The following is a 27901-nucleotide window of genomic DNA, read 5'->3' as shown; positions in this document are numbered from 1 at the left end:
AATCAGTTTAAAATATTGTCCATTTGGAAGTCATATGGCAGGTACAAAAGGATTCTTTGACTTTAGGAAATATGCACAGTCCTCTCTTGTCAGGACATGGGCCCACAGAACAGACTAGATGCAGGTGGGGAAATGGTAGGTGGGGCAGCCAGGGCCATGCTACCCTGGAGAAGGGAACGCCTTTCTGTACAAGGGGAGAGGGCTGGAGGAGAGGGCAGTCCTTTTGGGGATGAGGGGGTTCTAGGTTCTTTTAGTGATTCTTCCATGGTTCCCTGCACTGTGCAGAAAAGACCCTCCCCATAACTCCACTGGAGAGGTCCTGAGCTGTCTTCCCCATTAGGGCAACCAAAGTCTCTTGCCTACTCTTGAGAACATTGGGAAACTCTGGGATTCTTCTCTCCCCACGGGAACCCTGAACAGAAGTCCAGGTGTGAGGGGGCACCCCACAGTATGGAAGGAGGTTGAGGTGGGAGTCTATAAGGGATTCTAAATGCTGCCCAGTCCTTCAACACCTTCAATCCTCAAACCTTGCAGAAGGGGAAAATCGGGAAATGGTCCTTGTGGGCAATGAGGAAGGAAGGCAGAGTCATCGCCGTCCTCTTCTGGGAAGCCTTGAGAGCTGGTAACCCTAGATTCAGGGGGACTTCTTTGGAACCACATATTCTCATAGGGTTTGGGGCTTGGGGTAAGGTCAACCAGGAGAGGCTGTGTGGAATCCGTGCGCAGGTAGAGCCCAGCAGAAGGCCTGTGCTGGCTCTGGTACCCTTGGTTTCCCATCACCTTCCCATACTGGATGGGGCTATTGGAGCTGGGATGGGGCTTTGGCAGGAAGGGATCTCCCTGAAGAATGTAAGCCTGGACCAGGTGGGGGAGGTTGTTAGCTTCTTCATCTGTCTCGGTTGTTTGTGGTGGTGGCTTTTTCTCTTCTTCCTTTAGGACTATGATCTTGGAGACAGGGGGCATGGCAGGGTCCCTCAGACTTGATAGATGAATGGTTTCCTGGGAAGGATGAGAGTATCAAGGTGATAGGAGGAGGTTACCCAGATCATTGCTCCTCCATGGGCCCAAAGGTGAGTTTTGGTTGCCCAGTGTTAGTTGGGAGGAGACTACTCTCCTTGGGAGAGTGGAAGGCACATAGGGAGGAGAGGAAGATGCAGTTGGGCAGTGGAAATTGGTGTATCCATCTCTCCTGTCAGCCTGTTTTCCTTGTTAGCTCCCAGTGCCCTTGTCCCATCCTTAGCCCTCCCTCCAGCCTATGTCTTACCCCAGGAAGGATTGTGGGGATCCACTGGCCCAGGCTGCTGTGGGCTGGGTCTGGGACATTTGGCCAGAATTGATTCTTCATCCTGGAAAAGTTGAAGTGAGCACACTGGTTGGGGCAGGCATTGAGGATGCCCTGTTCTGGTGTCAAGAATTCCCCTCTCCTAATTGACCCTGGGTTCCTGTGAGTTCTCTGACAAGGGACTCCCTTTGTCCTCTGAAAATTTCAGCTTTGCTTCAAGGTCAAGGGGAGGGGGAATCCTTGGTGCTGGGGAAAAGAAGACTGAGAGCAATTGAATTTTGTTTGCTAAGACTGTGTAGGATGGGGCTTGGCCTCTAGTCTCTCCTTAATCCAGTATACTGGAGAAAAGCCTTGGATCTAAAACGAGGGCAAATCCCTGGGCCTCATCTGCAAAATGAGATGAGAATCAGTGATCTCCAAGGCCTCCTCTCTAAGGTTCCTACATCATGCATTCCATGACCGTATTCACAGGGGAGGAGATGGGCTTAGGAGGAATTTCAGTTAAATGTGAGGAAGGATTACCCAGTTGGAGAATGTGGATGGATGGAAGGAGGCAAGGCTGATGATGACAGACCCTGAGGCTGGTGAGCTGGGTCTTGAGCTGTTGAGCTTCGTCTTCCCCTCTTAGCATCCCATCCCCATCTCACCAGCCCCCAGGCTCTCACTCACTTGTGGTTTTTATGGAGGCAGATCAACGTAATAATGCAGAAAAACACCACAGAGAAGAGGCTGGTCAGGATCAAGAGTACGTTGATATCTTTCTCCTCTGTGGGGAAGGTTAGTGCCAAAGGAGGAAAGGTCAGATCCCTGAGCACAGAAACATTTCTAAATTCCCAGAATGGATACTTCTCGATTGGGGTGCCATGACTTTCCCTCTAAGACTAGGTCTTCCTGAAGGCAGGGTCACATTTCCCCACATCAGACTAGAATTTCCTTAGAATGGGATGTGTCTTTCCTCTGGATTTTCCTGGGGTAACTAGGGCAGGGATTTGCCCCAGCAGTATATATGAGGCTATACCTTTGGAATGGGAACTCCCTGCACATAGGGATCATTCCCTTCTTTGTGACTTGTGTCACCTGCACTAGAAAGGTGCTTGGCATATAGTAGGCACTTGACAGATACTTGTGGATTGGTTGGTTGTTAGTTCTGGCCACCCCCATGGAGGCTGTCTTTACCAAGGGCTATGGTCACCACTGTGAGGTCTGTGCTGTTAATACTTCCAGCTCGATTGGAAGCCATGAGATGGACGTGGTACATGCTGGTGGGTGCTAGGCCATGGAGGATGCAGGTTCGAGAGGAGGCATTTAGGATGATGACTGTGAAATAATAGTGGAGAAGAATGAGAGAGATGCAGTTAACCTGGGGTAAGGAACCTGGGGGCTCTGTGAGCTCTGGGACTCTGGAACACTTGTCTCTGAGAAAACATATACCTTGGGGGCAGGGAATAGTACTTACAGAATTCCTGGTTTTGGACATTGGTCCAAAAGTGATTGAGTGACATGGATGGGGGATATGGGAGAGCCCTGGAAGGGAATAGCCAGAGAAAACCAGATATATGTCCTGGGGCCCTTGTCCAAGGCTCTGGGGGAAGGAAGCAGTAGTGGCTTAAGCATATCATTCAAACTAGCTCAGTAGCTAGTTTGGGAGATTGAGTCAGAGGGGGGCAAGCAATGACCCTTACAAAATTCCTTGATCTGGGAATGGTTCAAAGGATAGTGTATTGGGTATGGGAGACCTGGGGTTTGTGGTGGAGATGTCAGGGATCTCCCTGAAAGAATACTGGGACCTCAGCTGCCTTGGGGGTAGGGATCAGAGAGAGACAGGGGTAGCACTCACAGAATCCCTCATCTTGAGAGTTGGTCCAGAAGACAGTGTATTGGGTGATGGGGCTCTTCCCCAGTTCTGGGGGCCCAGGCTCCCATTCAAGCTCTGCCCAGGTCCTTCCAATATGCTTCAGCTTTAGCTTAGGGGCATGAGATGGGGCTGTGGATTGAGAAGGGAGGCTGGATGGATTTTGATCACCTCCCCTCCAGGTAAGTCCAGCTCCTGGGGTTGGGGGAGGGGGTGCTGGTGCCCTAGTTCCCAGGTCCTTGTAGCTGGTTGCTGCAGGTATATGTTGGAGGTGAGGAGGGAGAATCCCTGAAACCAGTGCGACCTTGTCTCTTGCTCCAGCCTTCTTTCTGTTTTTCTTTTAGTCCCTTCATTTCCCCTTCCCCTGACACAGGGAAACACCAAGGGGAGAGAAAAGGAAGCTCATTTTAGAATTGATGGCCCTTGACCATCTACTTAATTTCTTCCAAGTCCTCTGCCTGATGCCTAATGCCTAAAATTGAAGGTGAAGTTACCTTATTGGGCCCTCCTGCTAGTGATCTCTGGACTAATGGGCTAAGGATGGGCTGGGCTGGGCTGGAGGTGACCAGGGCAGGAGGCAACTGGGGTGGGCAGAAATTTGGGAATGAGAGTAAGTTGAGAGCAAACCCTTTTCTTGAGAGTAAGCATAGATGTGCTGGGGGCGCCCTCTGGTGCCGTGGTACAGGGGGGACACAGTGATCTTGTACAGCTGGAAGGGCATGATATTCTCTGCAAAGGAAGAAGAGGGAGGGCTAAGTCCCGGGAAGGCAGAGGGAGCAGCCACTGTACTTTCTTTCTGCATCCATTCACACTGGTTAAGGGAGAAGCACAAGAAGGATGGTAGGTGGCCTGTTGGGATATAGCTGTAGTAGGAGGGGTAGACTAGGAAACATCAGGAAGAACTTTCTATCTCTGAATATAAGGGATGGGGGAACAACAGGTAGTCTGAGAAAACCTGGAGAGTCTTCTTCCCCAGAGGGAAAGAACAACCACAATGAAAGCCAGCGTTTATATAGTGCTTTACAAATATTAACTTATTTTGTATTGGTAACAATCCTGGGAGGTAGGTGCTATTATTGTGCCCATTTGACAGATGGGGAAACTGAGGCTGAGAACTGTTAAGTGGCTTGCCCAGGGTCACACAACTAGTGTCTGGGCCTGGATTTGAACTCTGGTTTTCCTTACTCAAAGTCCATCACTCTAAGAGATCCCCCTCCCACATCTAGGCTGGGGTGGGAACTGCTTTTCCTGGAAGCAGGAGAGTGGATGGGATGATGAGGTGGGAGGGCAGTCAAGCCCATGGGACAGGAGGACCCTGTAAGCCCTTCATAAAGGATCTCCCACCAGTAAAAGTGCTCCAGTTCCCCTGTAGGCTCTGAGCCCTCACCATCCAACAGGGTCCCAGTACTGCTTCCATTGGACTCCATCTTCCAGTTGCCATTGCAGTCATCCTCTTGAGCTGGAGCTAGGCACCACTCTATCACATAGGCTCTGGGGAGGGGCTGGCCGAGGGGGTGTTCCCATCCTACCCAGAGGCTGTGAGCATCTGGGGCAGAGGTGTGAATGCTGGACAGAGAGGCACCTGCAGATGTGGATAAGGTATTGAACCCGCCTTGTGGAGAGAAAGGAAGGCTAGGACATTCTTCCTACCCCCCAAACTCCACCCTCCATGAATACAGTGGGGGCTTCACCCAGCTATGACTCTAGTCAGGCCCCGAGAAGTTGCTACCTAGAGAGGATTGTAGAGGAGGAGGAAGTAGGGTGGACTTGGAGGAGGGAGGTGCTGGGGTCCTGGCAATCAAACTGTGTATCTGCTGTCTCTTCTGACAAGGCAGGAAAAGTCTCATCTTTACCTTGGCATTCCCAGAAGATGACATTGGTTGGGGGAGATTCTCCGGCTGTGTTATAGGCTGTGACGACGACCTCCTGAACCCTCTCTGGCAGCTGGAAGGCACAGCTTAGCTCTGTGGTGTTGCAGAGGGGTAGTGACTCCCCATCTTGTCTTGGAGGACGTGGGAAGACCAGATAGCCTTGGATCCTATCTCTGTTCTCATCTGTGGGTACTGGCTGTATAGACACACAGAGGAGGATTTGGTCTCTTTAAAGAATCACAGAATAAGGCAATTGGGAGGGACTTCAGAGGACATTTAGTCCAACCCTAGAGGTGAGGTGGCAGAAAGGGTTTTGCACTTTAAGTTAGCAGAGTCTTGGTTTCAAATTCTGCTTTAGATATTAGCTATGTGATCCTAGGCAAATTGCCAATTCTCTCTGAGCCTCAGTTTCTTTATCTGTAAAATGGGTATAATAATGCTTGTCAAAAGCCACCTGTCATAGTTATTATGAGGCTCAGAAGAGATCAACATTTCAGAATTAGAAGGGATCTCAGAGGCAACATAGTCCAATTTACATCTGATCAGGAATTCTCTCTACTACATAGTAGACAAGTGATTATCCAGTCTTGGCTTAAAGACTTCTAAGAATGGGGGCACCGCTACTTCCAGATATCTAGGTGGTGCAGTGGACGGAGACCTGAGCCTGGAGTCAGGAAGACCTGAGTTCAAATCTAACCTCAGCATTTAAGAGTCATGTCGTTTAATCTCTGCTTGCCTCAGTTTCCTCATCTGTAAAAAATCTAATAACAGCATATACCTGCCCGGGGGGGTGGCAAATGAGATATCAATTGTAAAGAGCTTGGTACAGTGCCTGCCCCTTCGTAATTGCTATATAAAGCTAGGTATCATTATTAATAATAACAATAATTATTATTATTCCTAAATGGGTCCATTCCACCATGGACATTCCCTGCCCCCCCCAACATCAAGCCTAATTTGTCTTTTTAAACTCAGATCCAATGCTTCTGATTCTGCCCTCTGGACCCAAGTGGAACAGCCTCTTCCACACAGGAACCCTTCAAACATTTGAAGATTGCTAGCATCCTCTCTCCTTCTCTTCCCCAAGATCAGCATTCCTAGTTGCTTCAACTGATCTTTGTAGGGCATGACCATGAGTCTGCTTTTCACCTCGGTAATCTTCTTCTGGATACAGAAGAAGTTTTTTCTGTTCTAAAAGATGTAGCCCAGAAATGAACAGAGTTGTCCTAATGTGGTCTGACCAGGGCAGAGTACAGTGGTACTATCACCTCCTAGATTCTAGTTTCTTCTTGCATCTAACTTCCTTGGCTGGCATAATGCCCTGTTAACTCATCTTGAGCTTCTGGTCTACTAACATCCCCCAGATCTTTTTTTGGACAAAATGCCATCTAGTCATGCTACTTTCATCTTCAACTTTTGAAGGGAAATTTTTGAATCCAAATATAAGATAATGGGTATAAGTCACACTACAAAACAAATTTGGCAGTGAGGTGGCACGGTAGATGGAATCGGGAAGTCCTATGTTCAAATCTGGCCTCAGATACTTACTAGTTTGACCCTCAGTTTCCTCATCTGTACAATGGGAATAATAACAGCACCCATCTCCCAGGGTTGTTGTAAGGAGGAAGTGAGATCATATTTGTAAAAATGCTTTCAGTGTTACAATGTTATAATTATCAACTATTATTACACAAAACGCACATCTTCTTCTCAACCTCCTTGACAATTTCCAGCCTCCTTTTCAGTGATGGGTAGTTCATCACTTTCAGAAGCAGCTGATTCCCTCTGTGGAAAGCTGAATGGATTCCCTGGGTCACAGAAACCAAGGGTCCCTAGCTGGGAGTTGACCAGGGTTCTCATAACCAGGATCTCTCCTATTCCCCAGCTTTGCCCTCTATTTCTGAGATATAGGATTGAGGACAATGATGGTGAATAAGGAGCAGAAAGAACATTAGAGCCAGGAGTTGTGGCTCTACTTCTGTTTTTGCCTCTAGCCACATGGGTGATGTTGGAGAGGTTTCTTCTTCCATTCTCTGAGTCTTCTTCTCTGTGAAGTGATAGAGTTGGACTATGTAATCTCTCAGATCTCTCCCAGCTCCCGGTGTCTTTATATACTGTACATGTAATCAGCACTTAATACATGCTTATTGAATGACTGGCATTATCTAAAAGGAGGGACAAGAATATTCAGCCTAGAACCTATATATACTTGAGGACCTATCTCTCACACATTCCCAGCTTCTTGGTATCACTTCTCTAGGTCTGGGAAGGGGTCAAGCTTCATAGAGGATGGGCTGGACAGAATCATCCCTGGAGAGTGGTGGAAAGGCATTACCTTCCAGAGAAGTTGGATGTCCATCACTTTAGGGACCTGTTTCTGTATTCGTCGCCTCCACCACACATCCAGTCTGACCATGGGACCTGGGAAATAGGAGAGAGTCATGACTGACTAAGGGGAATAAGGAGGTGAAAGGATACCAGAGGTATTACTACCTCTACTACCTGTTTCCATTAACACCTTTGGGCACTTACGTCTCTCCGTGGTAGTGAGTTCCAGGCTGGGGCTCCAGTCACTCCAGTGACCACCCAGTTGGCCACTCAGAGACCTACGGACACACCTCATTTGCAAGACATATCGAGTAGCAAAGAGGAGGCTACAGAGGTCAGACTCTCCCTCATGCTGAGTACTTGATTTCAAGAAGGGTGACACCTGCCCAAAAGTGATCAGAAACCATGTCAAGGAAACCATGTTGAGGCACTGGGCCCGAAAAAGAGGAGGAGATGGTGTTCAGAAAACCAAGATGGATATAAAAGAAGAAGGCATTGTGGTAAGGATGAGGACTTAATGGAGGAGGAGAATGGTGAAGGATCAGAGAGGGAATGGATACTGAGTGGGAGGAATGATGACTCTAAATGATGGAAGGTGAGGGTTCAGTGAGGATGAGGGCTTAGTTAGGGGACTTGGGGAGAAAGATAAAGGTTCCATGAAGGCACTGAGCTTCAGTGAAGGGGATGTAGGCTCCTTCCCCCAAGCACAGAGGGAACTCCTGCCTCGAGGTGGGATCGAGAGCCTTACCAGGACCCAGGCCAGCTCCCCTGGACGCTGGTACTGAAGCTCACACATCTGCTCCACGTGCTTGCTCATCCTGGACTTCTCCCACTTTAGTTGGAGGCACCCAGGCTGGGGAAAGGAGGAGCCTGGGCCTAGCCTGGCCTTAGCAGCCTGAAGTATTGGGGGGTCTAGCTTTACTGTAACAGAGAAGTCAGTTATTACCCTCCTCTGTGGGGACCTCTCCATGTTTCTCTTCTCTTGTGATTCTATTTTTGTGTCTCCTTCTTCTTTGTCTATTTTTATATTATTGCCAGAAGGCTTCTAAGTAGTAGACTAGGCCTAGAGCCAGGAAGATATGAGCTCAAATATGGCCTCAGAAACATTCTAGCTGGGTGACCTTGGGCAAGTTACTTCTTCTCTGTCTGTCTCACTTAAGTCGATTTTAAAATAGGGATAATAATAACAACCTCTCGTGGTTGTTGTGGAGATCAAATGAGAGAATAATTTTAAAGTGCTTGGCCTGGTACATAGTAGGCACTTGATAAAGGCTTCCTTCCTTGTTTTTTCTTCAGAAACAACCAGTTGGTAGGCACCTTGTGCATTTTCCTGAATCCATGTCTTTGCTCATTACCATTCCCTATGCCTGGAATACCCCCTCTTCTCACTTTTCAGATTTGATTTCTACCCACCCTTCAAAGACCAACTCAAATGCTACCTGCTCCAGGAAGCTTTCCTTGATCCCCAAACCCTAATAGCAATTGCTCCTCACACTTCACAGAGAACTTTGCACCTCTCTAATGCAATTTTCATGGCATAGTAGGTGACAATATCCATGCTTATGTCTTATCTCCTTGCTAGAGTTTAAGTGTCTTGAGTACAAGAGCTCACTAGTACTTTGTATCAGCCTGCTGTGAGAAACACGAAGTAGGTACTTAGTAAACACCGAAAATTTTGTTGCCTGTGCTGGCCTTTTAAATTCTGACTGCATCTCTGTTCCTCTGTTTTTGTCTGTCTTCATATTCCTGTTTCTGTCTTTGAGCTCAGGTAGATGTACTACCGTTACTCACCCACATCCATGGGGTTGATGCACAAGTGTGGAGATTCAGCCTCTCCCAGCACATTCTCTGCCTTCACCCAGATGTCTATCTTCTGGTATAAGGGAAGCTGTCTTCGGGGGATGGAGCACTGGTTCTTACCATCTTCGGAGACACAGTATTGGATGGGCTCTTTTCTAGACTGGCAATTATCCTTGTTTGTAGAGCTTAATAAGAGCAGTTTACGTTAAAGCTGGCTTCCCACACACTCTTCTCCAAAACTCTGTCTCCTCACTCAGTCTCTCATCAAAGAACCTTTACCTTCTTCACTGAGACCCCATCACCCTCACTGAGCTCTCACCAATTTCACTCATCCCCCACCACTTCCATTAAACTTGTCTGTGTCCCAGGCCATGAAACATATTTTCAGTGGAACCATTGAAGGAAGACTTGGGAAAATAAATCCTTATCCATACTTCCAAGGCCCCAGCTGCAACACTTTCATTTCCCTAGTTCTTGTCCAGATATGCTACAGAATCCACAAGGCCTTGGGAGATGACCCTCCTCACTCCAGGGCCTATGCCCCACTATTGTCTCATATCATTTTTTTCTGTAGCCCTTCCACATGTGCCTGTAATCAGTGGGATGAGGGGTCTATGGGTTGATAAGCCTCACTCACTTGTAGCTCTTCAGAGTGAATTTGGTGGGCAGGTGTGTGCTGGGACCAGACTTCCACTGACAGGTGAGTTCCTGGGCTGTGAGGTTCATGATGCAGGAGAAGTTGCTAGGTGACTGAGGAGGGTCTGGAGTAAAGTAGTGGTGAAAAAAAAGAGTATGAGAAGTACAGGGATATTGAAATGGGACTTAGGGCAGATAAATAGGGAACCCAGTCCTAATTCTCATAACTGCTCCTCTTCTCCATCTCTCAAACCCAGGCCTTCTAAGATCACACTATCTAAACTCCTGCTTGCCATTCAGGACTACCCTTGATTCATGAAGGTCAGAGGGTAAGGGCTGGGGAAAACTGAGACCCTACAACAGAGAGGACTAGATGGAGAGTCAGGACACATTCATCCAATGAATCCCAGCTTGACCACTTATTGTTGTGTGACCTTGGAAAATTCACTTAACCTTGGTGTTTTCTCCAGTTTCCTTTTCTGTAAATTTGAGAGTTAGAAAGATGTTCTCCAAGGTACTTTTCAGGTCTTAAACTATATGGTCCTAAGACATTGTCTTGCCCATGGTCCTATACCAGTTTTGGAGGTAGGAACGTGGAAACTAGACCCAGGTGTCCTTGACAACCAGTCCTACCAATCTGGCCTCTCTGCCCTATGTTTAGGTTACTAAATGAGAAATTTAGACTTCTTCTCCCATTCTCAGTACTAAGGACATATACCCAGAAGGGAAAGGAGAACTAGCTAGGAAGACTTTCCCCCCGCCAAGACCTTGCAGAAGAGAGTCTATCTCTCTATCAACTTTTCTCCATACTGAGAGCCTCTGATCTTGTGTTTTCCCCCTTCCCCATATCCTAGCATGGAGTTGGGGGGGCAAGCTTCTCAGTGGCATGGGAGGGACTTACAGCCAGCTTGCAGCTCTGTCTGTCCTATGATCTGAGGAGTTCCTGCCAAAAGCAGGCAACAAGAGAGAATGGCATGAGTTTGGTTGAGTTGGGGAAGGGTAATGTTGGACCCCAGATTTCCATTTTCCCTCTGATGCTGCCAATCCTCAGGCAGCTTCTCCCAGTCCAACTTCCACACAATTTTTGTGTCTATCCCAGCCAGGCTACTGCAGTTAGGGTTGATGGTACAAGAAGCTGTGAGGGAGTCACCCAAGTGGATGACAGAAGCTGAAAGACGGATGTCCCCACAATCTTGAAGGCCTGTGGAATGGGGAAAAGGACAGGTCATTGACAGAGTGGTGAGGGTGCTGTATCTTTTGTCAGGGAAGGCTAACTGGGCAACTCAGTCAATATGGAATGATAGAAAGAATACTGCATTGGGGTTCAGAGGACCTGTGTTCTAATCCTGACTGAAAATTATTAATGATGTGACCTTGGTCAAATTATTTAACCTCTCTGGGCTTCAGTTTCCTCTCTTTTAAAGAGAAGGGACCAGACTAGATGACCACTGGATCCTTTTCACCTCTAGATGTATGACTCTATGATTCTATCCTCTATTAGAAGGATTAGAAAGTTATAAATCTTTGCATAGCCTTTGATCCTGCAATACCATGGCTAGGTCTTATATCCCAAAGACATCCAAAAAGGGGAAAGGATCTATTTGTACAAAAATTTTTATAGTAGTTCTCTTTGTGGTAGCTAAGAGTTGGAAATCAAAGGGATGCCCATCAGCTGGGGAATGGCTAAACTAGCTGTAGTATGTGATTGTAATGGAATATTATTGTGCTGTAAGAAATGACAAGCAGGATGATGATTTCAGAAAAACCTGGAAAGACTTACATGAACTGCTGCATAGTGAATTGAACAGAACCAGGAAAACGCTGGACACAGTAACAGCAATATTGTTCGATGAAGAACTACACATAATTTAGCTATTCTTAGCAATATGATGATCCAAGACAATTCTGAAGGGCTAATGATGAAACATGCTATTCTCCAGAGAAAGAACTGGTATTGTTTGAATATGGACTGAAGCATGCTATTTTTCACTTTCTTTCATTTTTTTCCCTTTACTTGAGTCTTCTTGTACAAAAAGACTAATACGGAAATGTTTTAGATAATTTCACATGTATTACCTATATCTGATTGCTCACTGTCTCAGGGAAGAGATAGAATTTGGAACTCAAAACTTTAAATAAAATTGTCAAAAAATTAAAAGAAAGAAGAAGGCATCCTGGTGGAATAGAAAGAGACCTGAGGTATCAGAGACCTGAGTCTAAATGCCAGCTGCGATGTTTACTAACTGAGCAAGTTACTTAGTCAATAACAGACTTAGTTTCTTTGTCTGTTAAATGCGGGAAATAATCTACCTTAAAGGGCTATTGTAGGTAAAATACTTGGACATTATTAAAATATTAACTATTACTAGGATAACATTAACGCTATTTTTTGGTCTTTCCAAGCAGTGGTATGATGATGATACATAGAGTTGTATCAACTTCCTAACTGTGACTATGGAAATGGTGACTATGGAAAATGAATTCTTAGACTTGCTGTCTTCTTGCTCATTGGTTGAACAGTTCTATATTCATGCATAAGATTATTTTCACACAATATCACATCTTTTCTGAATGATATGGGAATATGAGGATAACATATCTCCCCAAAGCGGGGAATATGATAAAGATGAAAAAGCATTTATTGGTAAACTTTATTTGAGAAAAACAGCAAGATTAAACTGTTTCTACTTGATCTAGGGGATATATGGCTTCTGCATGTTTTCTCTTGGGTAAAAAAGTACATTTAAAGGACTTGTGATAACTGTAATTCTATTAGTAGCCTTAGAACTTTTGCTGTTGTGGCAATGAAAAGCAACAGAAAAATCCAAGTAAAGATCCTAACGGTGCTAAATGATATATTTTAAATTTTATCTTGGAGATAATAAATAAATAAATCTTCATCAGGTTTTTAAAAATATTCACAGATACTTAGCTATGTAAATACATGGTTTTGATATATTTTAATAGTTGTTTACAAGGTCTCAAGTTGGATTGAGGCTTTATATATTAATTAGTTATAAAGAAACTCTTAAATCATGATTTTTTTTCTGTTTGAGGTCTCTCTGCTAAAATCAAGAAACAGAAGGACTTATTTTTTCAATGTCAATTCCTCAAGAATCCTTTTGTAAGACTCTTCCTCTAGCTTATAGATAGCATTATCTATGCAATGTATAAGGTTTAGGCAAAGACAGAAAGAAAAAAATGGTATGTGAAGTCTTCAAACTCCCAGATGAGTTACTGGTAGTTCAATTTGATTTTTTCCCTAAGACACTGATGCTTATAAGGTTAATTACATCATATTTGCAATGGCTTTTACCACATGAACTAATTACTAGAAGACCATTGTGATCAGACTTTGTAAGGTCCTACTAAATTATAGTAAGTCTTATCACTAACAGTTTTAAGCAGCCTAGGAAACCTCTACAAGTGGCTTGGAACTTAGAAAATCAATCTACTAGAAGAAATGCAAATCTGCAGAAAAAAAATATATAGCCCATTCCAGGTACTGTAAACAATGGATACCCGTGTTGAAGACACCAAGATGTTGATTCAAAGGCACATATCTTTGAGTTCTGGTGAATCAAGTCAGACAACTTTTGGACAGTGGTCTAGGATAGACTTTTTTGACACAGAATTTCCAAGGGAAAAGTGTTTCCCAGAAGCAGACAACCTCATGAAGTGGACAGCTAAATCTAAGCTAAAGGAACAGAAAGTCTGTTGTTTAAATGGGCCTTAAGATGCATCTCAGTTCTTTGAGTTTTCCAGGAATTATTATGATTACGGAATTATGTTTATTGTCTATTATTTCTTATGAGTGCCTTGACCCTTTTGAAAAGATCCCTAAGTGTCAGATTTAAGATAAAACTGGAAATTTAAATTCAGGTCCTCTATTTTCTAGTTCCTTGTAAAATTGCTGTCAATTATGTCTCAGTCTGTGACCAGGAAAATCTTGGGCCTGGCTCTTGAGGTTCAGTTCCCCACTTTTGAGTATAAATAATTTTGCCAAATAGTTACATTTTTAAAATAATAGCTTTAGAAGCTGCACAGAGTAGGGCTGAAAAACTTCTTGCTAAGAAGTTTTTTTCAGGGTTTATTTTTCTATTCTTTGTCACATTTATTGTGGTCTGTACACATAACTGACTTCCTGTACTGTGAATCTTTAGATGGTCCAGAGATAATTTTACCTAGGAGAAAAGAGGGAATTGTTGAAAGAGGAATTTTGGGAGCTGAGAGTAGTCTTTTAAGAGCTGACCTAACTAATTCTGCAATTCTTGCTATGCATGTCTCAGTATACATTGCAGGGAAAGCCTAAAGCAAGGTGTCTCCTTCAGTATCTACCTTCCACCTCTAATTGCTTTGTTATTGCAAAAAGGAACTGGGAGGACTTCCATAGTTCCAGAAGGTTGTCTTATTCTTTATCTTATCTGATAAAGAAAGTATTGTTCCCTGTAAACTAGTGGGAATGGCTATGCTAACTTGGACACATTCCTTCCTTTGCAACAAGTGATAACCATCCTCTTTTGCTGAAATGAAAACCTTTTTCTCTACCTTATATAGTTTTGGAAGTGAGACTATATTAATGTCAGCCATCAATTTATCACACATATGTCCATCATCTACTGGTAGAATATGCCATACTCTGAATAACTGGCAGTTTTTTCCTGCATCTATATCCTATACTGGCTTACTGGGAAGGACTTCCTGAGTCAATAGGTGAGTCCTTTACCTGTCTGGGCCTCAGTCTCCCATGTGTAGAATGACAGGGCTAAATCCCAGACTCTAATAATAAGAATATGTACTTCATGACATTTGAGCCTGATAGTTGTAAGGAAAGTACTACTGGTATCTACCATTCTCGAAGTGCTTAATAAATGTTTGTTGATGGTTCATGGTTCCCTATTATATAGATGAGGAAAATAAGGCACAGAGAGGTTAAGTGTCCTTTCCATGGTCATATATCTTGTAAGTGGCAGAGGAAAGATTTGAGCCTAGTGTTTTTTTTACTAGAAGTCTAGTTATTAAGAAATCTCCTCATCTTTGCCTCTTAACTTCCCTGTCTTCCTTCAAGTCTTGGTTAAAATCCCATCTTTTGCAAGAAGCCTTTCTCAGTCCTCCTTAATCTTAATGTCTTCCCTCTGAGATTATGTCCAATTTATCCTGTGCATATCTTGTTTTTACATAGTTGTGTAATGGAAAATTTTGATTTTCTTTTTTCTCCTCCTCAACTTTTGGTTAACTAAAAGCCTGTCTTCAATTAATATTAACCTCACCTGACCAAAATCTGTCTCATGGTAAGCGAAAATTTACTTAAAGTCTTAGGAAGAAACGCAACTGTCCCTAATTCCTTGATGACATGTAGATCTTTTTCCTCAATTATCCTAGTTATGAGTTTACCTATACAGTTTGATAAAGTTTGTTTCCTTAGGGGATATATGAGATTATGACTGTTTAACTACATTTCTTCAACTTCTATGATACTAAAGGGAGCATGAGATTATGGATCTATCTTCTCTCTAACTTCTATGACCTAAGAGAAATGTACAAGAGTGCAATACGTAAAATAACAATTTCTCTGTCATTCTGATGTAATATAAGAGGCCTTGTTAGAATTCTTATTGTCCAGGTTTTCTCTGAGATGTGAACTTATGCTTGAACATACTAATAATAATAACTAGGCTTTTTAGCCCTATAATTTCTGTGTTGTGGCAAATGTATTTTAGCAGTAGTTACCTACATACAAACTCAGAGAGGAGATATTTCTCCCATAATAATTGTTTGCATGTTGTCTCCTTTCATTAGACTGTAAGCTCCTTGACATCAAGGGCTGTCTTTTACCTTCCTTTGTACCTGACACATAGTAGTTGTTTAATAAATAGGAGTTGTTACTGACTGATTTGCTGAAAAAAGAGATTTTCTTTTCAGCTCAGGCTTGTCTGTACTCCTAAGATCTTTGAGGAGTCTGCTAATTTTCTGCTTAGGGAAATAACACAATAAATTCCCATCCCATGAACAGTAGACATGACACTGACCCCCCTCCACCAAATCCCCAAACTACTTGCCTTTAGAGAAATGGAACAGCAGAACAGTTCCCAGCAGATTCCAGGCCCCAGACCACATAGCTGCATTATTGATGTTCACCTGAAATAAATCCCCAGACCCCAGGGGGAGAAACAGGTCTTCAATTTCATCCATGGCTATATCTTAGAGAAGACTTGAGATATAGCCTTGGGGTTAAAAAGTTTGCCAGACTCACTTCATCTCTGGTGTTACAGGACCACAGATTCAGGTCTAAAGCTGGAAGACTTTCAGAAGCCACCTACTCCATCCCCCTTGTTTGGCAGATGAATAACTGAGACTCAGGAGCTTAGGAGACTGGTCCAAGGTCATATTTATTAGTAAACCCTCAGGCACCAGCTCTGTGACCTTGGACAATTCACTTGACCTTCATCTGCCTCAATTTCTTCATCTGTAAAATGGGGATAATAGCACCTATCTACAATATTATTGGGAGGATAAAATGAGATTTTGGTGAAGCACTTTGCAAAACTTCAAAGCTCTTTTATAGCTCTCAAAGCCTTTGTATAGTGCCTGCTATTATCATGAACATTTTTTATTAATAAGTGACATAAGAAGAATGTGAACTGAGGTTTTCTACCTTCACAACTCTTTCTAGGGAACTGCAGTTTTTTCTCCAGTCTGTTTCTAAACCCTGGAATTGGATTAGAGAGGGTCATAGGTTGCACAACCTCTAATTTCTTTTTCTTTTTTTGAGGGAATGGGAGTTAAATGACTTGCCCAGGGTCACACAGCTAGTAAGTGACACTGGATTTAAATTCAGGTCTTCTGACTCCAAGGCCCTGCTCTATCTACTGTGCCACCTAGCTGCCTCCAAAACTCTAACTTCTACTCTTTATGATGGAGAGTAAGTGTCAGAGCTGAATCCCAGGTCCAGGACATAGGAGCTTTCCTAAGCTTGGTTGGCACCTTAGACCTTTGTTTCCTGCTCAGTAAAATAAGAGGGTTGGACCAGATGATCTCTAAGGTCTCTTCCAGCTCTGCATCTTGTGATCATGCACGAATGTGAAGAAAAGCAGGGGAGAAAGAAAGCAGGAGGAGTAGGAGGGAGAAAGGGAGGTGTAGCAAAGTAGAGAAAGAAAGATAGGGCTGATTAGTCCATTCCATCCTCCTTTTGCGGCTGGTTTTTCCCTCAAGTTATCTGGCACTTATTTTTTGATGCACTGGAATCTCTTCCCCTCCCTCTTCTCCAGGCAGTTGTTTAAGGGCAGGGTCTATTCCCCTTTTATTTTGTATCCAGAGTGCTTAGCTTTGTTGTTGGACCTATCAAGACTCTGTCGGAGACCCAATTTATGGTCCTCTCTTCTCTTTATTCATTGTGAAGCTGAGAGCCTTCTACACTTACTGCTGCCACTGGCACACCTCAGCCCCAAGCAGTGTGGATTCTGTCCTCACCACTCTCCAGAAATGACCCTCTTTGGGGCTACCATTTGACCTCCTTATCTCTAAAGCTAATGTTCCTTCCTTCCTTCCTTCCTTCCTTCCTTCCTTCCTTCCTTCCTTCCTTCCTTCCTTCCTTCCTTCCTTTCTTTCTTTCTCTCTTCCTTTCTTTCTTCCTTTTTTTCCTTGACCTTTGGTTCCATCTGACTACCCCTAGATATCCTTGATTGGTCTATCTTTCCCCTGCAGCCTGAGGTCTCTTCCAATGCTCTGTCCTTGGCCTTCCACTCCCTCAACACTTCCTCCCTTGGTAGTCTCATCTGCTCCCATGGATTTATCGATCATCTCATGATTTCCAAATCTATATATACTACATATACAGGTCCAATCCCTCTCCTGTGTATCCAAGTTGCAGCTATAATAATAATAATAATCCATTTATTGAGTGCATTAATATTTGAAAAACATTTTACATGTCATCTTGTTTGATTTTCCCAACAACCCTGGAGGTAGTTACTATTATTATCCCATTTTCAAAGATGAGGAAGGTGATGAAGCTAACATGTTAAGTGACTTTCCCAGGGTTATGAAATTAGCTAGTATCTGAAGTAGGATTCAAACTCAGGTTTCTCTAATTCCATGTCCAGTACTATTTTCATTACACTACTTACACTTTCCATCTGAGTGTCCCAGAGATACCTCATATTCAGTATGTCCCAGACTAAACCTGTCATTTTCCTCCTAAACCTACATCTTTCTGCAATTTCCCAGTTTCAGTTGGTGATGCCATTCTCTCATATAACCTTGGAGTCCTCTTCTATCTTTCTCTTCCTTCTCCCTCATCTGCTACATCCCAACAATTGCCAGTTTATAATCTTTCTTTCTTCCTCAACTCCTGCTCTTATATTAGGAGACTTCATGTCCTGCCCACCCAGACCCTAATATACCAGTTCCTCAACTAACTCATTTCCCATGACCTTCTTCTCCATCCTACCTTAGTTATACACAGAGATGCTCATACCTTTGATCTCTCACAAATACACCACTTCCATATTCATGAACTCTGAAATTCCCTTATCTGATCACAATCCATTAGTATTCTACCTTTTCTCCTTCTTTCTAATACCAAAACCTTCTGTTCATCTACACCATGACCTCCAATCCTTTAACCCCTCAATTTTCTCCCAGGTCATCACTCCTTCATTAGCCATACTCTCCTACTTTCCCTATCTTGAGCCTTAGTGAATCAGTTCAATTCTATATTGTCCTTTTCTGTTGAATTCCTTGCTCCCTTATGATATCACTGATTGTGCCCTGCCAAACTTTAGCACTGGATTTCTTCCACCATCTGTTGCATCTGGTCATATGCATCTATTTTTGAATGAAATAAGAGAAAATCAAATTGTCCTGACTGAGTCCACCTCAAATTTATGTTAAACAACCTCAGTTGGACCCTCACTGCAATAAGACAATCCTTTTTTTAACTCCCTAATTAAATAACTATCTCACTCACCACCATGACTCTCTTAAAACTTTTCATCCCTCTTCAAACTTCCATGACTCACCTTTTCCATCCTCTTAGTTAAGAACCTCATCTCATATTTTACTGAAACAATTGAAGCATTCGCTGAGGGGTCCCTTTTCTCCCCTACCCCTTACTTCACATTATCAAGATGACTTTTGCCCACTAATTCTTTCTTTACTCCTGTCTCACATGATGAGGTAGCCCTACTTCTTGCCAAGGTCAACCCCTCTATGTGCACAAGTGACCCCATTCCATCCTGTCTCCTCCAGTAGATTGTCCTATCCACTTATCTTCAATCTCTTCTTGTCTACTGGCTACTTCTTTATTGCCTACCTATTTCTTTCCCCAGCTCTCAAAAACACCTCACCTGATCCACCCATCCCCACTAACTAAATTGTCCCATATTATATCTGCCTTTTGTGGCTAAATAAATGAACTTGAGAAGGCCATCTACAATAGGTGCCTCCACTTCTTTTCCTCTCTCTCTCCTCTTAACCCTCTATAGTTGGGTTTTGGACTTCATCATTCAATTGAAACTATTCTTTGCAAAGACACTAAATGATCTTTTAATTGCCAAATCCAAAGGCCTTTTCTCAGTCTTGACTTAATCGTTCACCTTCTTCTCCTTCATATTCTCATTGACATTCTCTTCTCTCTGGGTTTTCTGGGCACTACTCTGGTTCTCTTACTCATTAGATTACTCCTCATTCTCCTTTGCTTGATGCTCATCCAGGTCACACCTGCTAACTGTGGATGTCCCATAGGGTACTGTCCTGGTCCCCTTGCTTTTCTCCTTCTATTCAATTTCACTTGGTGATCTCATCAGTTCTTATGGATTCAGTTATCATATCTATGCTGATAATTCTCAAATCTACTTATCTCTGAGTTCTCTACTGACTTTCAGTTTAGCATCTCCAACTGCCTGTTGGACATTTTGAATTGGCCATTATATAGACACCTTAATCTCAATATTTCCAAAGATGAATTTATTATCTCAAACTTCCCTATTACTGTGAAGGGTACCACCATCTTTCCAGTCCTCCAGATTTGAAACCTAAGTGTTATCTTGACTCCTCTCTGTCTCTCACCCCTATCTAATCTGTTGCAAACCTTTGTAACACCTCTGGAATATCCCCCATCCGTCTGTCCTCTATTATTGTCATTACCCTCATACATCCTGGTTTCTCTCCATGCCTGTACTATTCCAATAACTTGTTGGTAGGTCTCCCTGTCCCAAGTCTCTCCTCACTCTGGGCCATCCTCCACTCAGTTGCTAGAGTGGTTTTCCTAAAGTTCGGGTCCAACTATGTCTTCTCCCCGCTCAATAAACTCCAGTGACTTCTTATCATCTTCAGTATTAAATTAAAATACTCTGATGTCCAATGCTCTTCATAACCTAATCCCTCTGTCACATTTTCAGTCTTCTTACACCTGACATCCTATCATGTACTCTTCAATATCCAGAGACACTGACCTTCTTGCTATTTCTCAAACAGAACACCTCATCTTCCAAGTCTGTGCATTTTCACTGGCTTTCCTTAGCCTTGTATGCACCTCTTCTCATCTCTTGGATTCCCTGGCTTCCATCAAGTTTCAGTTAAAATCCCACCTTCTATGGGAAACTTGCATCAATTCCTCTTAGTTCTGTACCTTCTCTCTGTTCATTATTTCCCATTTATCCTATAGATAGCTTGTTTGTGCATATTTATTTGTATGTTGTCTTGCCCCAAGGTTGTGAGGTCTTTGAGGTCAAGGATTATTTATTTTTTGCCCTTTTTTTTGGTATCCTTAGTGCTTATCCTAGTGCCTGGCATATGTAGGTGCTTAATAAATGTTCATTGACTGACAATATCTCAGAAATCCATCTCTTCTGCATTCCCACTACTAGCACCCTTGTTCAGCCTCTCATTGTTTCTTTCCTGGAAGAAGACTCTTAATTACTCTTCTTGCCTATTGTCTCTGCCCAGTCCATCCTGTACATACCATGAGATTAATCTTTCTCATGCACAAGCCTGAAATGTCACTAACTTGTTTAAAAAGTTCTAGTGGCTCTCCATCACTAATAGGATAAAATGCAAATGACTTAGTCTGACCATCCAGATCCAACCTCCTTTTCAGCTCTTACTTCATACTGTTCCCCTATATACTCAGTGTTCAAGGCAGAAGAGTTTCTGGTCCCCAGTCTACCTTCACCCATTGTCATACCTTTACTTACATAGACTCACCTGCCTGGATTGACTTTTCTTTCCCATCTCCCTTCCTCTTATCTCCATCTTTTCCTTCTTTGGCACTAGATTTGGAGGAAATGAATTTGAATCCCAGTTCTGTCAATTACTGCCTATATGACTTCTGACAAGTCCCTTCATCTTTGTGAGCCTCAGCTTCCACATGGGTAGAATGGATGGGTGGTGGTGAAGTGGGTGTGTTAAAATAAATAGTCTCTCAGGTCCCTTTCAGCTATAACCCTCTAATCTCTCTGGGTTTCTGGGTCTTAGTTGCTTCATGTATTTAATGAGACAGTTGGACTATATGTCTATCCTCCTGTCCATTTCAGTTCTTAATCTCTGATCCTAAGATATAATATAAACAATTCTTCTGAGACAGTTTCTCAGGTAGAAGTGATCCTTCCATCACCAAATCTTTCATCCCTCAATGTCTGATTTTTCATAAGCATTTGCCATTTTTAAAAGTTATTTTTCTTTGTATATATTCAATTAAATGAACATTTATTCACCTCCTACTCTATTCTAGGCACTGTGAATGGTGTCCGCTTTCAAGGAACTTTCATTCTACCATACAAATGTCATTATCCCTTTATTAGACTGTAAAGCATGGATGATTTTGTTTTTGTCTTACAAATCCCAGCGCCTGGAACAGCGTAGGTACACAGCATGAGCTTGAGAAATATTTGTTGAGCTGCATTGAAATGAAATCCTGGCGCTGCCACTTAGTACCTATGGCACCTTGGGAAAGAAATGACCTCTTTGGGTCTCAGTTTACTCATCTGTTAAATGAAGGGATTGGACTAGATGAGCACTAAGATTTTTCCCATTACTGACCCTTTCCATGTGTTTGGATGTATTTGACATCTCTAATTGTAAGGGGACATTTCTTTGTTGGGAATCTACATTTCCCCTTTTAAAACTACCTCCCATGGGTTGTAGTTCTGCTAAGGGATCTTGTGCCTCCTAAATCTTTTCTTCTTCAGACTAAGCATCTTCCCTTTCTTCAGATTATTCTTGAGTGGCCACTCATTCCAATAAAGACAAAGCCTAAGGCGACAACATCTTTCCACCAATATGTAAATTCTGATTGACAGTAAGAGAATGAACTCTGCCAGAAGAGAACAGAGATGGAGGTAGTTGGGAAATATAACGACACACCTTTGTTTAACCTTTAGAGATCACATAGTGCTTTCCTCAGCACAGCCCTGTCAATTAGGGAGGACAAATCCTATTTTGGCAAATGAGTAAACTGACCTGCAAAGATGTTGGATGACTTGGTCACGGTCCCCCATAGTAAGAGTGGGGATCTGAGGGAAGGTCTGAATTCCAAGACCTCTGGATATGTCAGCACTCTAACCACTACATTGTATTGCCAATTTCAAGGTTCCCATTTTTTTTTCAGTCTGATCTTGTGATTTCTTTCATGTGGGAATTCCCTAGATGGAAGCTCCCTCCAACGAAACCTATCAGCTACTCTTCTGTAACTTACAGGCTCACAGAGATGTCTGAAGCAGCGAGAGGTTGTGACCTGTCCATGATTAAATGACTAGAATGTGTCAGAGGCAAGACTGGAACCCTAATCTTTTTGATGATAAGGAAAGTGTTCTATTAGCAATGGAGCCTCCCAAAGGTTCTTTAAGAACTTTAAAGTAGCATCATTTAATGGAGGCTTATATCAAATAGCTGTCTGTCTTTCTTACCCAGTCATCGTGTGTCTGGAGTCCTCATTGCCCCTCATTGTATTCTTTAGATTTGCTTCTCTCCGCAGAAACCACCGGATAGAGGGAGAAGCCTTTTATTCTCCTGTCTTCTGACTCTTTCAGCCCAGCTACAGCTGAAGAGTTTGGTCTTCATAAACAAAGAAGAATCCAGAAACTTGGATGGATCAGCACTATCCCTTCCTTCATTGTATTGCATCATCTCTTCCCTTCCATTTCCTTAGAGGTAGTATGGTGTAGTAGATTTGGATTCAAATCCTGCCTCAAATACTGTGTGTGGTCTTAGCCTCTAGGAACCTCAGTTTCCTCATCTGTCAAAGGTGAATAGGAATAACACCAGGTTGTTGTAAGGATCAAAGTGATTTGCAGAGTTGAAGATTCTACATAAATACTAATTAATCAATAAGTTTTCTCTGTGCCAGATATTGTTCTAAATGTAGGGGCTACAAAGAGAGAGTCTTTGCTTACATTCTGATTGATATCAGCTATTTCTTTTTTTAAATTTATTTCTCAACTTCTTTTTCATTTTCTCTTTTTCTCTGCTCATTGTTCAACCTGCCCTTCATTTTCTCTCTCTCCTCTCTCTGAGAAGTTTCTTTCCCTCTTTTTCCTTTCTCCCTTCCCTTGATTCTCCTTACATTCTTATACTCTCTCTCTGGCTCCTACTTTTCCTTTGTCTTTCATTTTTCCTTCCTCTTCCCTCCCCCCACCCCACATTAGAACTGGAAAGACCTCAGAGAATTGTCCCTTAATCTCTTTCTCCTCTAGCACCCAGTACACATGGCAGATGTTAGAGACTTAGGCTTAATCAATGGTGAATTGGGTTGAAATCATTTAGTCCAATCTCATATCTTTTCTAAATGGAGGCATCTTCTTTCTCTCCATTCACCACTCCCCTCTTCCCCAACTTTGACTGTGTTGTGGTTCTATGTAGGCAGCTTAGGTCCAGTGAGAGCCTGAGCATCTGTTGTTTAAGGACCAACCTAGATGGGCTAAGAAAAACTTATCACCAGGGAGCTGGTAATCTGCTAATTTGTTTTCATCTCCAGCCAATGATTGCCATATTACAGATGGGCAAAGTGAGGCCCAGGAAAGACAGGGCACTTGCTTAAGGTAAGAGAGTGAGTTAGAGAGAGCTAGGTGGCATGGTGGATAGAATGTTGGACTTAAAATCAGGAAGACCTGAGTTCAAATTCTGCCTCAGATCCATACCGTCTGTGTGATCCCTGTGTAAGTCAATTAATCTCTGTCTGCTATAGCTTTCTCATTTGAAAATAAGGATAATAATAACATTTACTCACAGGTAAATGAAGATAAAATTAGATAATATTTTTATAGCACTTTGCATATTTTAAATGCTAATTGTTATTTTTAGTAGTAATACTAGACCAAAGGTTTAGGCCTAGGCTCCCTTACTTTGATTTCAGAGATCTCTGCATTATTCCTCAGAGCTCCCAAACCCCTTATCATCAATCTTTGTGTTTTTCATCTTTTCTTACTCAGTTTGCCATTTGCCTTAGAATTCTGATCAAAGTGTTAGTAGGAAACATTTGATTTGGTGTTAGAGGATGTGCGTTAGAATCCAAGCTTGGCTACTTTGTACCTCAGTTTCCTCATCTGTACAAGGAAGCATTTGGATAAGATGATCTCTAGTAAGTAATATTTCCACAGCAATTTAAGGTTCCCAAACCAATTTACATATATTATCCTGTCATTTGGTTCTTACAACCCTGTGGGGTAGGCACTGTTATTATCTCAATCCCATGGATTTTTCTGGGGTAGACAGAAAAGCAGCTTGTTCAGGGTTACATAGTGAGTGTCTGAGGTAAGATTCCAACTCAGATCTTTCTGACTTCACCTATATTCTATAGCTTATACCACCTAGGTCCCTTCTAGTTTTAAATCATATGAGCAGAAGTGGATTCGTCTTAAAAGGCATGCTTATATATATATATATACTCCATCTCTTTCAGGGCCTACATGCCCTATGAGGAAAGATGGGAGGGGACCTTCTCCTATGTGCGTCAGGTAGACAGACAGATATCCCTTCCCCTCTGCTCCGCTGGAGATGCCGATAACTGATATATATCTAGGGAGCGCAGTGCATCTGGATCCACATATCCCACCACTCCTGTTCCTAAGGAGCTGGGCCTAAGTAAGGTTCCAGGGGTTCGGCTTCCTGGCCCTAGTTTAAACCGAGGGACCTCAGACTGTCAGGGCTCAACTGAGAGGGAATGGGGGTTGCTCTTGGGGAGGTGTAGAGGGTTGGGGGCTGGTGCCTTCAGGACTTACCTCATGCGTGGAGTCATTTTACCTCCCCTTCAGTCACTTCTCAGAGATCGAACTGGCTGGACTGGATGGCTGGCCTGCCACAGGCAATCACCGGGGGCCTCACATCATCTCTTTTCTTGCTCAGTTCCTGAAAACTACTTCAGTACAGACTGTTCTTCCACCTTCCTCTCCCCATACCCCTCCCTCGCAACCCAGGGCTGTCGTTAGTCTCTCTGACTTTCTGACAGGCCTTCCTTGGGGTTGGGGGATTGCAACACCTGCTTCAGCCTCCCTCCTTGGGAAGGGAGCCCCTTCCCCCCAGGAAGGAGAGCTCTGAGAAGCTGGGCAGCCACTCTGGGGCAGCCTTCCTGCCCAGGACCCTTAAAGGGGCTTGGGGATGTGGCAAGGCTCAGAAGACCCCACCCCCCGGATTTCCTGGTCTAGAAGTCTTGCCCCTGGACAGAGGCCAGGGGTTCTGCAGCCTATTTTGGGGCCTGCCCTGCTACTGTCCCCCCAAAATAGGTGTTTTGGGAACCTGTCAGTTGGGCAGGTCAAATGCAATCTTAATCCTTCTTCCTTTTCCCCCAAATATTGGTCACTTGGGTAACCTGAAACCTACCTTTCCTTGAAGTCCTTGGTTGTGAATTTCTCTGAGTAATTCTTTAGCTGAATCCCAATGGGGAGGGAGGATAGAACAAGGTGGAGGAGAATTTTGGGTGTTGGCCATTGTTTTTATAGAGAGAAGAGGGTTGTACCCACTTCAAATTTGTGTCAATTATATTGAGGTAACATAGCGGTGGTACCATGGAAAGAGAGCTAACTTTGTAGTCAGAGGGCCTTCAAATTTTGGCTTTGTGTGTCTTATCCGAGCCTCAGTTTCCTCATCTGTGATACTAAAGGGTAGGGCTGCATAATCTTTAAGGTTCCTTCTCTCTCTGACATTCTACAATTTTAGCCCCCTCTGAACTTCACAGAATGTGAGAGTTGGAGGGCACACCTTTAATCCAGTTCACACATGAAAGAAATCCCTGCCATAAAAGATCCAACAACTGGTCATCTAATCTCTGCTTGAAGAACTGATTCCCACTGACCTTACAGTCCACTAAACTCCCGAGTCCATGCCTTCTCCCATCTTATGTCTGTGAAGTGGATTTTCTTTTGGTCCCTAAGTGCTAGACTTCACATTTATCCCCGCTGAACTTCATTCCATTAGATTCAACCCCATTCTCCAACCTCCTGAGATTCTTTTGGATTGTGACTGTTGTCTAGCATGTTAACAGTCTCTCCCACTTTTGTGTCATCTGCAGATCTGATGAGTGTACCATCTATGTCTTTGTCCAGGTCATTGATAAACATGTTAAGCTTTCAGAAGAAACTGAGGTGCTCCCAATTCTGATGTTCCTACTGTGTTGGCATTGAATCATTAATACCTACTCTCTGAGTTTGGCTACCTATTATTAACTTTGTTAATTCATCTGACTGTGTTTTGATCTAATCTATACCTTTCCATCTTTGCACGAATAGCATGAGATATTTTTAAAATAGCTTTCCTAAAATCTAGAAAAACTATATCCACAGCATTCCCCTCATCTGCTATTTCAGTAATATTGTCAATAAAGGAAATGAGGCTAGTCTGACAAGATGTGTTGCTGATGAAACGAAATCTCAGTTTCCTTATCTATTAAATGGGGATAAAAACACTTGTATTGATTATCTTTGTGAGACTTAAGGGAGATGATCAATAGAAAGTACTGTTGTTAATGGTAGAGCTTTATACAGGCAAACCTCATTTTATTGCATTTCACTTTATGGCCCTTCACAGATACTGTATTTTTTATGAATTGAAGGTTTGTGGCAACCCTTTATGGAGCAAGTCTACTGGCACCATTTTCCCAATAAAATGTGCTCACATCATGACTCTGTCACATTTTGGTAATTCTCATACTACTACAAACTTTTAAAAATTATTATCATATCTGTTAGGAGATCCATGATCAGTGATCTTTTGAGGTTATTATTGTAATTATTTTGGGATGCCGTGAGCCATGCCTATATAATTGGGGACCTTAAGTAATAAATGTTGTATTCTAATTGCTCCACTGATGGGCCATTCACTGTCTCTCTCTCCCTCTCCTCAGGCCTCCCTATTCCCCGAGACACAACAATTAAAAACCCTTAAATGATCTCTAAGTGTTCAAGGGAAAGGAAGAGTCGATCTATGAAGCAAACTTTGTTGTTGTCTTATTTTAAGAAATTGCCACAACCACTCTATCCTTCAGCAACCACCACCCTGATCAGTCAGCAGCCATCAACACTGAGGTAAGACTTTTTACTTATAAAAAGATTATGACTTGCTGAAGGCTCAGGTGATTATTAGCATTTTTTAAAACAACATAAAGTTTTTTTAATTAAATAGTATACATTGTTTTTTAAAAAGACTTAATACTGTTACACACTTAATGGACTATAGTATAGTGTAAACATAACTTTTATATGCATCAGGGAACCAAAAAATTCATGCTACTCACTTTATTGTGGTGGTCCAGAACTGAACCCACAATATCTCTGAGGTATGTCTGCATAGATATGGGTTATCATTATGTAAGTCCCCTCTCTTCCCCAAATATGTGATCCACAGGTTAGTTTTAAAGGAACACATCCTGTGAGGGGGGAGTAAGGGAATGGCCAATAGCAAAATGCATAAAAATGTGGGAGGGAAGGGAGGTGGGAGAATGGGAAACACATATAATATAATAAAACAAAAATGGGCCCTAAGGCTGGAGAATCTTGAGACGAAATCTTGTTTCTTATTGCTTTTACAATTTTTCACACCCTGGTCCTAATCAACTTGTCCTACATTATGATACATTATTCTCCTTCCTCAACTCCATGGTCTAGCATTGCTGAGTCTTACTGTTGTTCAATGTGATCTTCCACT

General features: G+C 42.8%; 1 protein-coding gene across 1 annotated transcript; it reads right to left on the bottom strand.

Annotated features, from left to right (window-relative positions):
- Positions 1-2: 2 nt before the first annotated feature.
- Positions 3-25311, bottom strand: CSF3R (colony stimulating factor 3 receptor). Its single transcript, XM_072610021.1, has 16 exons — positions 24985-25311; positions 15829-15907; positions 10671-10970; positions 9771-9894; positions 9125-9318; positions 8082-8254; positions 7538-7715; positions 7341-7426; positions 4988-5201; positions 4522-4716; positions 3762-3863; positions 3120-3266; positions 2459-2599; positions 1952-2048; positions 1265-1346; positions 3-999 (listed from the first exon to the last, which is right to left on the bottom strand). Exons 2-16 carry the CDS (start codon positions 15884-15886, stop codon positions 487-489), a joined length of 2604 nt encoding a protein of 867 aa, XP_072466122.1. The 5' UTR covers positions 15887-15907; positions 24985-25311; the 3' UTR covers positions 3-486.
- Between the last annotated feature and the right edge of the window lie 2590 nt (positions 25312-27901).

The sequence above is a fragment of the Notamacropus eugenii genome, chromosome 5 (genome assembly GCF_028372415.1).
Source record: "Notamacropus eugenii isolate mMacEug1 chromosome 5, mMacEug1.pri_v2, whole genome shotgun sequence".
Taxonomy (NCBI): Eukaryota; Metazoa; Chordata; class Mammalia; order Diprotodontia; family Macropodidae; genus Notamacropus; species Notamacropus eugenii.
This window is presented reverse-complemented; position numbering and strand designations above follow the sequence as displayed.